Source organism: Gossypium raimondii, chromosome 6 (genome assembly GCF_025698545.1).
Source record: "Gossypium raimondii isolate GPD5lz chromosome 6, ASM2569854v1, whole genome shotgun sequence".
Taxonomy (NCBI): domain Eukaryota; kingdom Viridiplantae; phylum Streptophyta; class Magnoliopsida; order Malvales; family Malvaceae; genus Gossypium; species Gossypium raimondii.
Genome location: NC_068570.1, coordinates 10,472,735 through 10,484,393, shown reverse-complemented (window position 1 = coordinate 10,484,393; position 11,659 = coordinate 10,472,735). Strand labels below are relative to the sequence as shown.

Here is an 11,659-nt window from a genome sequence, read left to right as displayed (position 1 = left end):
GTAATATCCCTTTTTTCGGTGGTATAAAAAAATATGGTTTCGGGACCACAATTCTAATATATGAGGTCATGTTTATTATTTAATTAATATTTGTGGAGTTATATTAGAGTCATATTAAATTTTGGAATTTTTTTTAATATTTAGTTAGCTAATTGAATAAAAGGACTAAATTGTGAAAGACACAAAAGTTAATAATTATTGAATTAGATTGATTTAATAGCTTAGTTATTAAAAGAAAGAGGACTTATGATGTAATTAGTCCATTAGATATGTAAATGGACTGTTAGTGGCCTTTTTAAAATGAAATTGTAAGATTATGATTGTGGGCAATTTGGTAATTTAATAAATGAAATTAAAGTAAAATAATAAAACAACTTGAATCACCATCTTCCTCGAGTGGTTAGCCGAAATTAGAAAAGGAAGAATACCATTTTATGAAGCTTAGGGTTTGGCCAAGTATTTGGTGCATGCATGTGAGTAATTTTTATATTGTTTCTTGTAATTTTTATATTTTTGCGATCGTTATAACTAGGTCCAGCTAACTCATAGCTTTGTATTTGAAACTGTCAAAGATTTTAGATGTTACCATTGATGAGTTCTTGATATTCATGATGTTAAATAATAGATTTGAGCTATAAGTTGTTGATTATGAGTGTCTTATAAAGTGTTTTTTGTTAGTTTTTGAGTAAAGGATTAAATTGATTAAATGTTAGAATTGATAGAGAATTTTTGTGAATTTAGAATAAATGTGGGCTGAATATGGTGGGGTAAATATTCGGCTAGATTGAGTATTTGGAAAATTTTGTTAAATTTGGAAATTTTAAGTTTAGGGATTAAATTGTGCAAAATGTAAAAGTTTAGGAAAATATGTAATTAATAAAAATTTAGGGTCATATGCATTGAATTGTTTTGAAATGTATGTGTAATTAATAGATTGTATTTAACTATTAAATAGATCAAGAACTGAACCAAAAGACATTAATTGAGGAAATGGAAAAATTACGAATAGTCTCTATGTATAAACAGGAAGTGAATCTTAGGTAAGTTCATAGTGTTTTGGTATGTAAATGTAAATTTCTTAAGATTATATTATTAATTCTAATTAATTGTATAAATGTATGTGAAGTTTTATAAGTTACTTATATGATATTGGATATTGAAATCAAGTTCATATGAAATTGAATAATGGTTGGTGATAATCTTTGTGATTGCACATCTTTGACATGAGCATATTGAAATTATAGTATGTATATGGAGATGATGAAGTGCTCATGAATGGTGAAGGTGTATAAAGGTAACAAATTTAAGTATAATGCTCGTTTGAACGTAGTAAACGCTTAAGATATAGTTGGCATGCCAACAGGGTCAGTATGCGCGCTTGTATGGGATTGCACTTCAGTGCCTCTGTTTGCACTTTGGTGCCTCTATTACACTTCGGTATCTCTGTTTGCACTTCAGTGCCGCTGATTGCACATTCGTGTCTCTGTTTGTACTTCGATACTTATGTTATTCATCTAGGATGCTTCTGGTGTGGTGTAGTTACCCAAGTATCCAAGTCAAGTTACTAGTTCATCGGGCCATGTGACAATTGAATCAATATATTTATGTGTGTATATGTTATAGCATTTTTCATGGTAATGGTAATTGAAAATGTTACAATGATTCTTTTAGTTACATGTATGAGTTGTTATATGGTTTAATTGTGAATTTTAGTATGAGAGGAACCTTTGAGGTGGAGGTTGATTTAATGTATTTGGTTATGTGAACAATTACTAATGTGTTTGATAAATTTGAATTTAGTGTCAGGAAATATAAACTGTCATTTTAAATGTTTACTTTGAATTAAGGTAAGTTAATTTTGATGTTTATGCTATGAGCTTACTAAGCTTCTTTAACTTACTTATTTCATATGTGATCTTTGTAGTTGTCAAGTTACGGATTGATCGGACGGATCGACTGAGAGCTCACACTATCCAGCCAATTTGGTAGGTTTTGTATTTCGTTTTGAGATGTGGCATGTATATAGGTGTTTTGTTGTAAATATGTAAATTTTATACTATAATGGTGTTCCTAGTGAAATGTTTGGTTTTGAATATGGGTTTAAAGTGTTTTTGGTTAGATTGATTTTTAATGGTCAAGAGCTAAGTGGTAATACTTTGAAATGGTAAGTTTTGAATATGTTTGTACTTTGGTTAATTTGGTTGATGGTTGAGCATGAATAGATGTTTAATGTCATGTGCTTACTTAGCTAAATTAGTAATTGAATGATCTTTAATTGTGGTACATTTGAATGACATATTGGTTAGGCATGAAATGAATGAAATTTTAGCATGTATTTGATGATTTAAATGCGTTTCTGAACCTAGGAATTGATCTAGATATGCCATGTCTTGTTGTGCAAGGAATAATGCATGACATTGCTTGATTTAGGGGTCAAAAAGGGTGCACACGGCCATGTGCCACACACAGTCACCAAACACAACCATGTGTAATTATTGATTATAGGTGCATATCCACACGGCCTAGCACATAGCCTGCGACACGACCGTGTGTGCCAAAATAGATTGTTACACGGTTTAGAATACGGCCTACGACACTGTCGTATGACCCAACTTCGAATATGTAAATGTTATATTATAATGGTGTTCCTAGTGAAATGTTTGGTTTTGAATGTGTTTAAAGCGTTTTTGGTTGGATTGATTCTTAATGGTCAAGAGCTAAGTGGTAATACTTTGAAATGGTAAGTTTTGAATATGTTTGTACTTTGGTTAATTTGGTTGATGGTTGAGCATGAATAGATGTTTAATGTCATGTGTTTACTTAGCTAAATTAGTAATTTACTGATATTTAATTGTGGTGCATTTGAATGGCATATTAGTTAGGCGTGAAATGAATTAATTTTTAACATGTATTTGATGATTTAAATGTGTTTTTGAGCCTAGGAATTGATCTAGATATGGCATGTCTTGTTGTGCAAGGAACAATGCATGACATTACTTAATTTAGAGGTCAAAAAGGGTGCACACGGCCATGTACCACACACAGTCACCACGCACAGCCGTGTGTAATTATTGATTATCGGTGCAGTATCCACACAGCGTAGCACATGGCTTGCAACACGACCATGTGAGCCAAAACAGATTGTTATACTATAATGGTGTTCCTAGTGAAATGTTTGGTTTTGAATATGTGTTTAAAGTGTTTTTGGTTGGATTGATTCTTAATGGTTAAGAGCTAAGTGTTAATACTTTGAAATGGTAAGTTTTGAATATGTTTGCACGTTGGTTAATTTGGTTGATGGTTGGGCATGAATAGATGTTTAATGTCATGTGCTTACTTAGCTAAATTAGTAATTGAATGATCTTTAATTGTGGTGCATTTGAATGGCATATTGGTTAGGCGTGAAATGAATTAAAATTTAGCATGTATTTGATGATTTAAATGCGTTTTTGAACCTAGGATTTGATCTAGATATGGAATGTCTTATTGTGCAAGGAATAATGCATGACATTGCTTGATTTAGGGGTCAAAAAGGATGCATACGGCCATGTGCCACATACGGTCACCACGCACGGCCTTGTGTAATTATTGATTATAGGTGCAATATCTACACGACCTAACACATGGCCTGCGACATGACTGTGTGAGCCAAAATAGATTGTTACACGGTTTAGCACACGACCTATGACACTGTTGTGTGACCCAACTTCGAATATGTAAATGTTATACTATAATGGTGTTCCTAGTGAAATGTTTGGTTTTGAATATGTGTTTAAAGTGTTTTTGGTTAGATTGATTCTTAATGGTCAAGAGCTAAGTGGTAATACTTTGAAATGTTAAGTTTTGAATATGTTTGTACTTTGGTTACTTTGGTTGATGGTTGAGCATGAATAGATGTTTAATGTCATGTGCTTACTTAGCTAAATTAGTAATTGAATGATCTTTAATTGTGGTGCATTTGAATGGCATATTGGTTAGGCGTGAAATGAATGAAATTTTAGAATGTATTTGATGATTTAAATGTGTTTTTGAACCTAGAAATTGATCTAGATATGGCATGTCTTGTTGTGCAAGGAATAATGCATGACATTGCTTGATTTAGGGGTCAAAAAGGGTTCACACGGCCATGTGCCACACACAGTCACCACACACGACCGTGTGTAATTATTGCTTATAGGTGCATATCCACACGGCCTAGCACATAGCCTGCGGCACGACCGTGTGTGCTAAAATAGATTGCTACACAGTTTAGAACACGGCCTATGACACTGTCGTATGACCCAACTTCGAATACACACACGGTTTGGCACACGGCTTGCGACACGGTCATGCAACCCTATTTCGAATACTCACATGGGCAGACACATGGGCTGGGACACAGTCGTGTGTTCTGACTTCGAATATTCACACGGTCTGGGCTTTGTCACACAGTCGTGTGACCTCTATTTTAAAATTTTGCAAGTTTCTCTGAAATTTTCTAATTTGTTTCGTTTTAATCTTAGATCGTTTCCAAGTTCTTTTCAGGGCTTTGTAAGCTCGATTTAAGGCCCATAATAGTATTTGTACCATGAGCTGAGCTATTTATTGTATTTTTTAAAAAATTAATTGAATAACTATTTTGAAATGTTGTGAAATGTTCTATTTTTAAGTTAGAGGATAGGGGTACAAATACTCTCATGGGCCTAATACATTTCAAAACAGTTATTCAATAATTGTCCATTTTAAAATAAAGTTATAAAGTGGCTGTTAGAGTTGTATGACCGAAGTTCCTGTTAAAGAAATAAAATATAGTGGCCAAATAAGAGGGTTTGTGGGGGTGAAGGATCAAGGGTCGAACCCATTAAGCATAAAACTGGACTGTGGTTGCGAACGGAGGTGTAGGGCTGAAGGCCTCCGCAGTATGGACCATGCTGCTCAAGTAGAATCCGTATAGAACTACTCTTATTCGATTTGACATTGATTAGAATAAGGTTTTTCAACATTTAAATATATGTAGTCGAAACTACTCTTTTATCATTTGAATTTCAACATTAGTGGATTTTCTTTTCCTTTGTCGTGGTTTTTCTCCGAAAGGGTTTTCACGTAAAATCTGTGTATTTTATTTTTCTTTCTTATTGCTTTGTGATCATTCTATATTGCCATCATCGACGTTCATGTTTATAGTGTCTTTTTAAAAACCTATTATATGCAATAGTGTCAGGGGTTTTACTGCTAGTAGGATGTGCAAACTTCCATTAAAATCAAATTAATCGATCGTACTAAATTAATTCGATTAATCAATCAGTCATTAAATTTAATTTGACCGGAGTTTTTTTTTTTTGAAATTTCGATTACTAATTAACTTGGTTTAAAACTAGGTAATTAACCTATTAACCGGAATTAATAATATATAATATATCTATGAAACTATGGGTTAATTTTTACATATATGCTGGAAATATTTGAGAAAGTAGGCTTAAAATCTTAAAATTTATCGATCTACATTGTTTTTAGAGAGAGAAAAGAAAATGCGTCCTACAGGGCGCATTTTCACTACGACATTAGTGAAAACACGCCCTGTAAGACATGTTTTCTGGAGAGAGAATAAAAATGTGTCCTACAGTATTCCAAACTTTCCCAATATTATAAACACATTCCGAACGCCAATGATTAGGTTATCTGAAATTTTTCCAAATTGTATAATTTGTTTTACATCTCAAATGTACACTTATTTACAATATACGAAACAAATTTATTAAATTGGTTTGCTTTGTACCATATCATATTGTGAGTTTAAAATTTATAATTATTTTTGTTACTTTTTCATTTATGTTTTTCTTCATCCATTTGTTAAGTACAATATTTTGACAAAGTAAAGAATTGCTCAAAAGGTTCGAAAAAGATTAAAACTTTGGCTTGCGTATTGTAATATATCTTACTTCAAGAATTAATATTAACTTAAACTTTACAGAAAAAAGAATTAAAGAATAAACAAATAAGTTAGTGTCTTCACTGCATGAATTAGTGTTTTAATTAACTCTTGTCCTCGATGCTCTCGGGTTGTGTGGATAACCTTGATGCTCTGAGTTCCTACAGTAAGTGCATAACCTCGGTGTGTCTCCCTGTCACACCCCGAAAATCGAGTTAGTAGAATCGAGTAATTTAATCGTGGGCTCCAGTGAGAGATTGGGTTTAGTGTTGTAGAAATTAGAAATTAATAAAATAAAATAATTAATTAATTATAATAATAATTGGGTTAATTAAAATATATTAGTGAGGATTAAATTGGAACAATTTTTAAGTTAGAGGTCTAATTTGTAAATTAAGAAGATTTAAGTGAAACAAGAGCTTTTAGAACAAGGAAGGAAATAAGAACGGCTTATAAGACCACCCACTTACCTCTCAAGGGTGCTCATGGGCCGGGCCGAGCTCAACTAAAAATTCAGGCCCATTTATTGGGTCCAGGCCCGACCCAAAAAATGGGCCTAAAATTTTGCCCAAGCCGACCCGGATAAAAATGCTAAAACCCAGGCCTGACCTAGCCCGCCCGTATTATTTTTTATATTATTTTTATATAATTTTTAAATATATATAATACATCAAAAATACTAAAAACATCAAAATAAATATTTCTCAACAAATTGAAAATAAATTTTAAAAAATATGTAGACTTAAATAACACTAAGATAAATGCAACTTAACAAGCAAATGTCTCTAAAATAATAACAAAATTAACAAATACCTTTAAAATAATAATAAAATTAATAATAAAATAAGTTTTATACAATATCCAAATAATAACAACAAAATAGTAGCAACATAATAGTAAAATGCTAGTAAAATAGGGAGAAAACAAAAAAAAAACATTAAAAAAACAAAAAACAGCATATTTTTTTGTCCTTTAGTGAATTCAGGCCGGGCCCGAGCCAATAATCCTTACCCAAGGCCCAACCCTTTTTTTAAGCGGGCCTTATTTTTTTGTCTAAGCCCATTTTTGAGCCTATATTTTTGCCCAAATCCTCCCACATTTTCGACGGGCATTCGGGCCAGGCTGGGTGGCCCGACCCATGATCAGGTCTATTCCCTCTACACTTTCAACCATTTCAAAAATTTATTAGATTTGAAATCAAGAGTTTTCTCTCAAAATTCCTTTCGTCCTTTTGATTTTCTTAGCATCCAAACATCTTTTTCCTCCTCAATTTCAAAAGAAATTCATTCTTTCTCTTTAAAATTCCTATTAACACTTAGCTTGTTTTTGTTCAAATTTCTCCCATTTTGTGGAGATCTTTGAATTAAAGGTAAACATTCTGATTTCTTATGGTTTAAACATTTAAAGTGTGATTAAATATGTAATGATATGCATCTGAACATTGATTACCCTATTAATTGTTCGGGTAGAGTAGGATAGAGTTGCCATGCCATAGGGTCAAGTATAATGATTAAAAGTCATCGTTGCTAGGCAACCCAAGGTGGTAGAATGTACATATTCAAGTAGTTATCGTTGTTGGACGACCCAGGATGATAGAGTAAATAGATTGTGAAAGCCATCGTTGTTGGGCAATCTGGGGTGGTAGATTGTACTAGTTCTAATAGTCATCATTGCTGGGCAACCCGGGGTGACAGGGTAAAATAAATTCATGTATCCATCTTGAGTCTGTGTCTGGTTAATAGAGGTTACAAAACTTGAATTTGCTAAATGATGTATGCTATAAAATGATGATAAAAATGGTACATTATTTATACAAATCGAAGCTTAAAATCAAATCTGGATTATATCCTCTCCATGAAATGTCTTAAAAAAATTAAACCATCCCCAAACTTGCAAAGCTTCTTTGATTTGATGAAAGCCCAGGCAATGGGATTATAACTTCCGACTTCATTTTTTTTATGAACAGTGTTCTTCATTTTCTAAAGAATTTAATGTTAATATTGTTTAACTCGTTATATATATGCCTGGTTGTTTGTATTTTTAATAATTAATATATTTTAATTATAGTTATTAACCCTTCAAATTAACATGTTAAGTTAATAAATTTTATTAAAATGTAATATTTCGATAAATTTAATGACAATTATGTAATTTTTGAAAGTTGGACGACCGAAATGTAATTTTAATAAAATTTAGGGACAATTGGTGTAGTTTACCCTAATTTAATTTTAACGGAGATTAAAAATAAAAATCTGTTATAGGATCGCAAATTCACGAACTCACCTCACGCTCTTTCTTTCTTTCACTGCACTGACCAGGAAAAAAAACACCCAGAAAGACGGAAATAGGAGTGAAAGAGAGATTCTACGGTTACCGTCACAGACTGCTGCTGCCAACATCACACACCATACACGCTGCTGCTTCCTTCTTACATACACATATAGACTAGAGAGAGAGAGCAATTCACGAGGATGGTGAGGATAATTCCCATGGCGTCCTCAATACGACCTTCCCTCTCGTCGTTTAGGTTCTCCGGTGGTGTTTCCACTTCCCGCTTTGGCCTTTCCCTTTCACCCCTTCGCCTTCCTCCTCGCCTCCATTTCTCTCATCTTACCAGCAGTAAGCCTCTCTTCCCCCCCCCCCTTTTCTAAATCAAATTCATCTACTTGTATTGTATGTCTTAGAATTTACATATTTACACTAATTGGGAATTTAATTACCGATTGAAGAATTAGATCGAATTGGGATTTCTAGTTGAACTTCTTCTGGAGTTCATTTTAGATTCTTTTAAGATTTAAATATTAGATTTTTTAAGGAATTTGGTGCCATCTGCTTACAATGCAATTATAGTACCTATTTGGGTAGAAAAAGATCATTAATTTGTAAAACAAAAAGTACCATTATGTGGAGATTATGTTGAATTTTATAGAATGAGAGAAATGACTTCGGATGGATGGATTTGATATAAATATATGTCGAAATTTTATGCAGCTGTTCCTCAGTCACATTTCTTTGGTTTGAAAGCTTCAAAGCTTTTGAAAACTGCGGGAACCAGGGTAGTGATGCGTCCGGTCGGAAATGTGGTACACGCAAGCACGGCTACTGCCCAGGAAACTGCTCTAGAGTGGGTTAAAAAGGACAAAAGAAGAATGCTCCATGTCGTTTATCGAGTCGGGGATTTAGACAGGACCATCAAGTATGTCTTCTCAAAATATATTGTTGTTATATATCCTTCATTAGTCTCGTTAGCAGATTGCTCACTAGATTTCTTTTTTTGTTGTATACGATCTTGTGGTTGGAATCTTTGAACCAAACTCGAGTGTATCATGATTTCAGATTCTACACCGAGTGCTTGGGAATGAAACTGTTGAGGAAACGAGACATACCAGAGGAGAGATACACCAATGCTTTTCTTGGATACGGGCCAGAAGATTCTCACTTTGTTATTGAACTAACTTACAGTAACCTATCATACTACCCTTTTGCTTCTTCTAAATTTTGATGCGTCTGAAATTTTCTAACTGATTTACTATTTATGAAAAAATTGCTTCCCCATACATGAGTATTAGAGTAGACAGTACATATTAGCTCACGTTTGGATCTTCATTTTCCTCGACTGGTATTACCAGATTATGGAGTTGACAAGTATGATATTGGAACTGCATTTGGTCATTTTGGTATTGCTGTTGAGGACGTAAGTTCGAAATTTGGCTTCCCAAAATTGTATTACTTTTTTCCATTTTTTATAAGATGATAGACTGTGTTGTATCTTAGAACTGCTGAGTTCTGTTTTCAAAGATGAATGTTTATATTCTCCATTTATTAGGTTGCCAAGGCTGTGGAGCTTATAAAGGCTAAGGGTGGAAAAGTAACCAGAGAACCTGGTCCAGTGAAAGGTGGTTCCACCGTAATTGCATTTATTGAGGACCCTGATGGTTACAAGTTTGAACTGATTGAAAGGGGGCCTACTCCTGAACCTTTGTGCCAAGTAATGCTCCGTGTCGGTGATCTTGATCGCTCCATAACTTTTTATGAGAAGGTGAAAGTTGCTGCACAGAACATTGGGAATGGCATATGACGCTATTTACTGTCTTTTACCTGAACATGGCATTTTCTTTGGGGTTACTATGTTTGTAGGTTTTGGTGTTGGTCTTAGACTCTATCTCCTTTTGTTGCAGGCCTTCGGCATGGAGCTTCTTCGCACACGAGATAATCCAGAGTACAAGGTAAATAACTATCCTCTAAAAGAAAAAAAAATGCAGGACTTGGGGGTGGGGGTGGGGTAAAGGGCTGCGAGGATAAACTTATTCATGTAAACCTTTTAGTAATTTGTATGTCAGATATAACACTGACATATGTTTATGAATTTTCCATTTAGTATACAATAGCCATGATGGGTTACGGGCCTGAAGATAAAAATGCTGTGCTTGAGTTGACATACAACTATGGGGTCACAGAATATGATAAAGGAAATGGCTATGCTCAGGTAGAAATATTTCTATTTTTTTTCACTTAAATGTTGAAAAGGTTTTTTCTATTTGCTTGCAAAATGTAACTGCATGCAGCATGTTCTATGATTTTACATTTTTATTTTTTTTTCAAGTCTTTATTTCCTACATACGGCCCAAGTTAGTGACATATTATTCGCGGCTCTACAGATTGCAATTGGCACAGATGATGTTTACAAAACTGCAGAGGGAATTAAACTTTTTGGTGGAAAAATCATGCGTGAACCTGGACCATTACCTGGAATTAACACCAAGATCACAGCATGCTTAGATCCTGATGGTTGGAAGACGGTATGCATTTTGAAGCTTTTAATTTATGCATTGATGCTTGTTGATTGGGAGCTGAAAATTTTTCCCTTGAATTGTTTATTATTCAACAGCATCACCAATGTCTAATGAAAGAAAATATGTCAAGAATGTTTGCACATTCATTTTGCATTGCTCCAACACCTAGTCGTATCAACTCTTTTCTTCTTAAGTTGTTTCTTCTCAGGGTTATAAATCAACTTGTTTTGTTTGTACCGTTTTTTAAATAGTCAACTTATTTTGCTGTTTAATTTTGAAGGTTTTTGTTGATAATATTGATTTCCTCAAGGAATTGGAGTGAGGTTTAGAGACATTCTGATATGATCCTTTTGACACGGCAATCCAAATCCGAGCTGCAAGGATTTGTGGAAGAACTCCACCAATCCCGTTTTGTAGATGAGTCTTCTACAGTGACAATTGCATAGCTTCGTGGAAGTGAAGAAACACCGAGATGTCAGTTACAATTTTAATTATATTTTCCTTTTTTTTTTTTTTGTTTCAATCAAATTCACTCTCTATGTAGGAGAGAGAAGAATGGCACAGCAAACATACCTGCTTATCTTATGTGTTTGAGGTTGATTTCTCTTCTTTTGTTTTTTCAGTCCCACAAATAAAGCATTGCCCAAAACTAAGATGTCAAAGACTTGCATTTTGTGTTGCATGTCGATATTCCTTCTTTACATTGCAATGTGTTTTAAACAAAGGCAGCAGAAGCTTTTCCTTTGCGTTCGATAACCGAATGCTTTTTTGACACAGGTTGAGGCCATTCTACGAAATCAAGGTAATCAGAAAGTATCTTAAAAGTCAGCATATATCGCATTTCTATAGATACTAGCACATACAAATATCTATTGATTTTGTGAAAAATATTTTATATATGTACATTATTGACATTAAATACATTTATAAATATAAAATACTAATCAATTACATTGAC

At 33.6% G+C, this 11,659-nt stretch overlaps 1 protein-coding gene and 1 long non-coding RNA gene across 4 annotated transcripts; both read left to right on the top strand.

Moving 5' to 3' along the window:
* Positions 1-387: 387 nt before the first annotated feature.
* Positions 388-2,168, top strand: LOC128041643 (uncharacterized). Its single transcript, XR_008196562.1, has 2 exons — positions 388-473; positions 1,925-2,168. It is a non-coding gene; the product is annotated as an uncharacterized LOC128041643 (long non-coding RNA).
* A 6,010-nt stretch (positions 2,169-8,178) lies between these two features.
* Positions 8,179-11,652, top strand: LOC105772860 (probable lactoylglutathione lyase, chloroplastic). Of its 3 annotated transcripts, none has more exons than XR_008197085.1 (10): positions 8,179-8,527; positions 8,900-9,104; positions 9,245-9,369; positions 9,538-9,602; positions 9,735-9,947; positions 10,087-10,134; positions 10,287-10,394; positions 10,567-10,707; positions 10,982-11,296; positions 11,479-11,652. XR_008197085.1 is itself a non-coding variant. In XM_012594337.2 (9 exons), exons 1-9 carry the CDS (start codon positions 8,380-8,382, stop codon positions 11,021-11,023), a joined length of 1,095 nt encoding a protein of 364 aa, XP_012449791.1. In that variant the 5' UTR covers positions 8,179-8,379; the 3' UTR covers positions 11,024-11,363. The 3 variants fall into 3 exon arrangements, 1 of the variants encoding a protein (XP_012449791.1); XR_001126905.2 differs by lacking the exon at positions 11,479-11,652 and adding an exon at positions 11,325-11,363 and having other exon boundaries at positions 10,982-11,175; XM_012594337.2 differs by lacking the exon at positions 11,479-11,652 and having other exon boundaries at positions 10,982-11,363.
* Positions 11,653-11,659: the final 7 nt, after the last annotated feature.

Excerpts from the sequence above, each read along its gene's own strand:
- LOC105772860 (XM_012594337.2), top strand. The coding sequence starts at position 8,380 with ATGGTGAGGATAATTCCCATGGCGTCCTCAATACGACCTTCCCTCTCG. Across the intron at positions 9,603-9,734 it reads TTGGTATTGCTGTTGAGGAC|GTTGCCAAGGCTGTGGAGCT; the intron begins GTAAGTTCGAAA and ends TCCATTTATTAG. Across the intron at positions 9,948-10,086 it reads CCATAACTTTTTATGAGAAG|GCCTTCGGCATGGAGCTTCT; the intron begins GTGAAAGTTGCT and ends CTTTTGTTGCAG.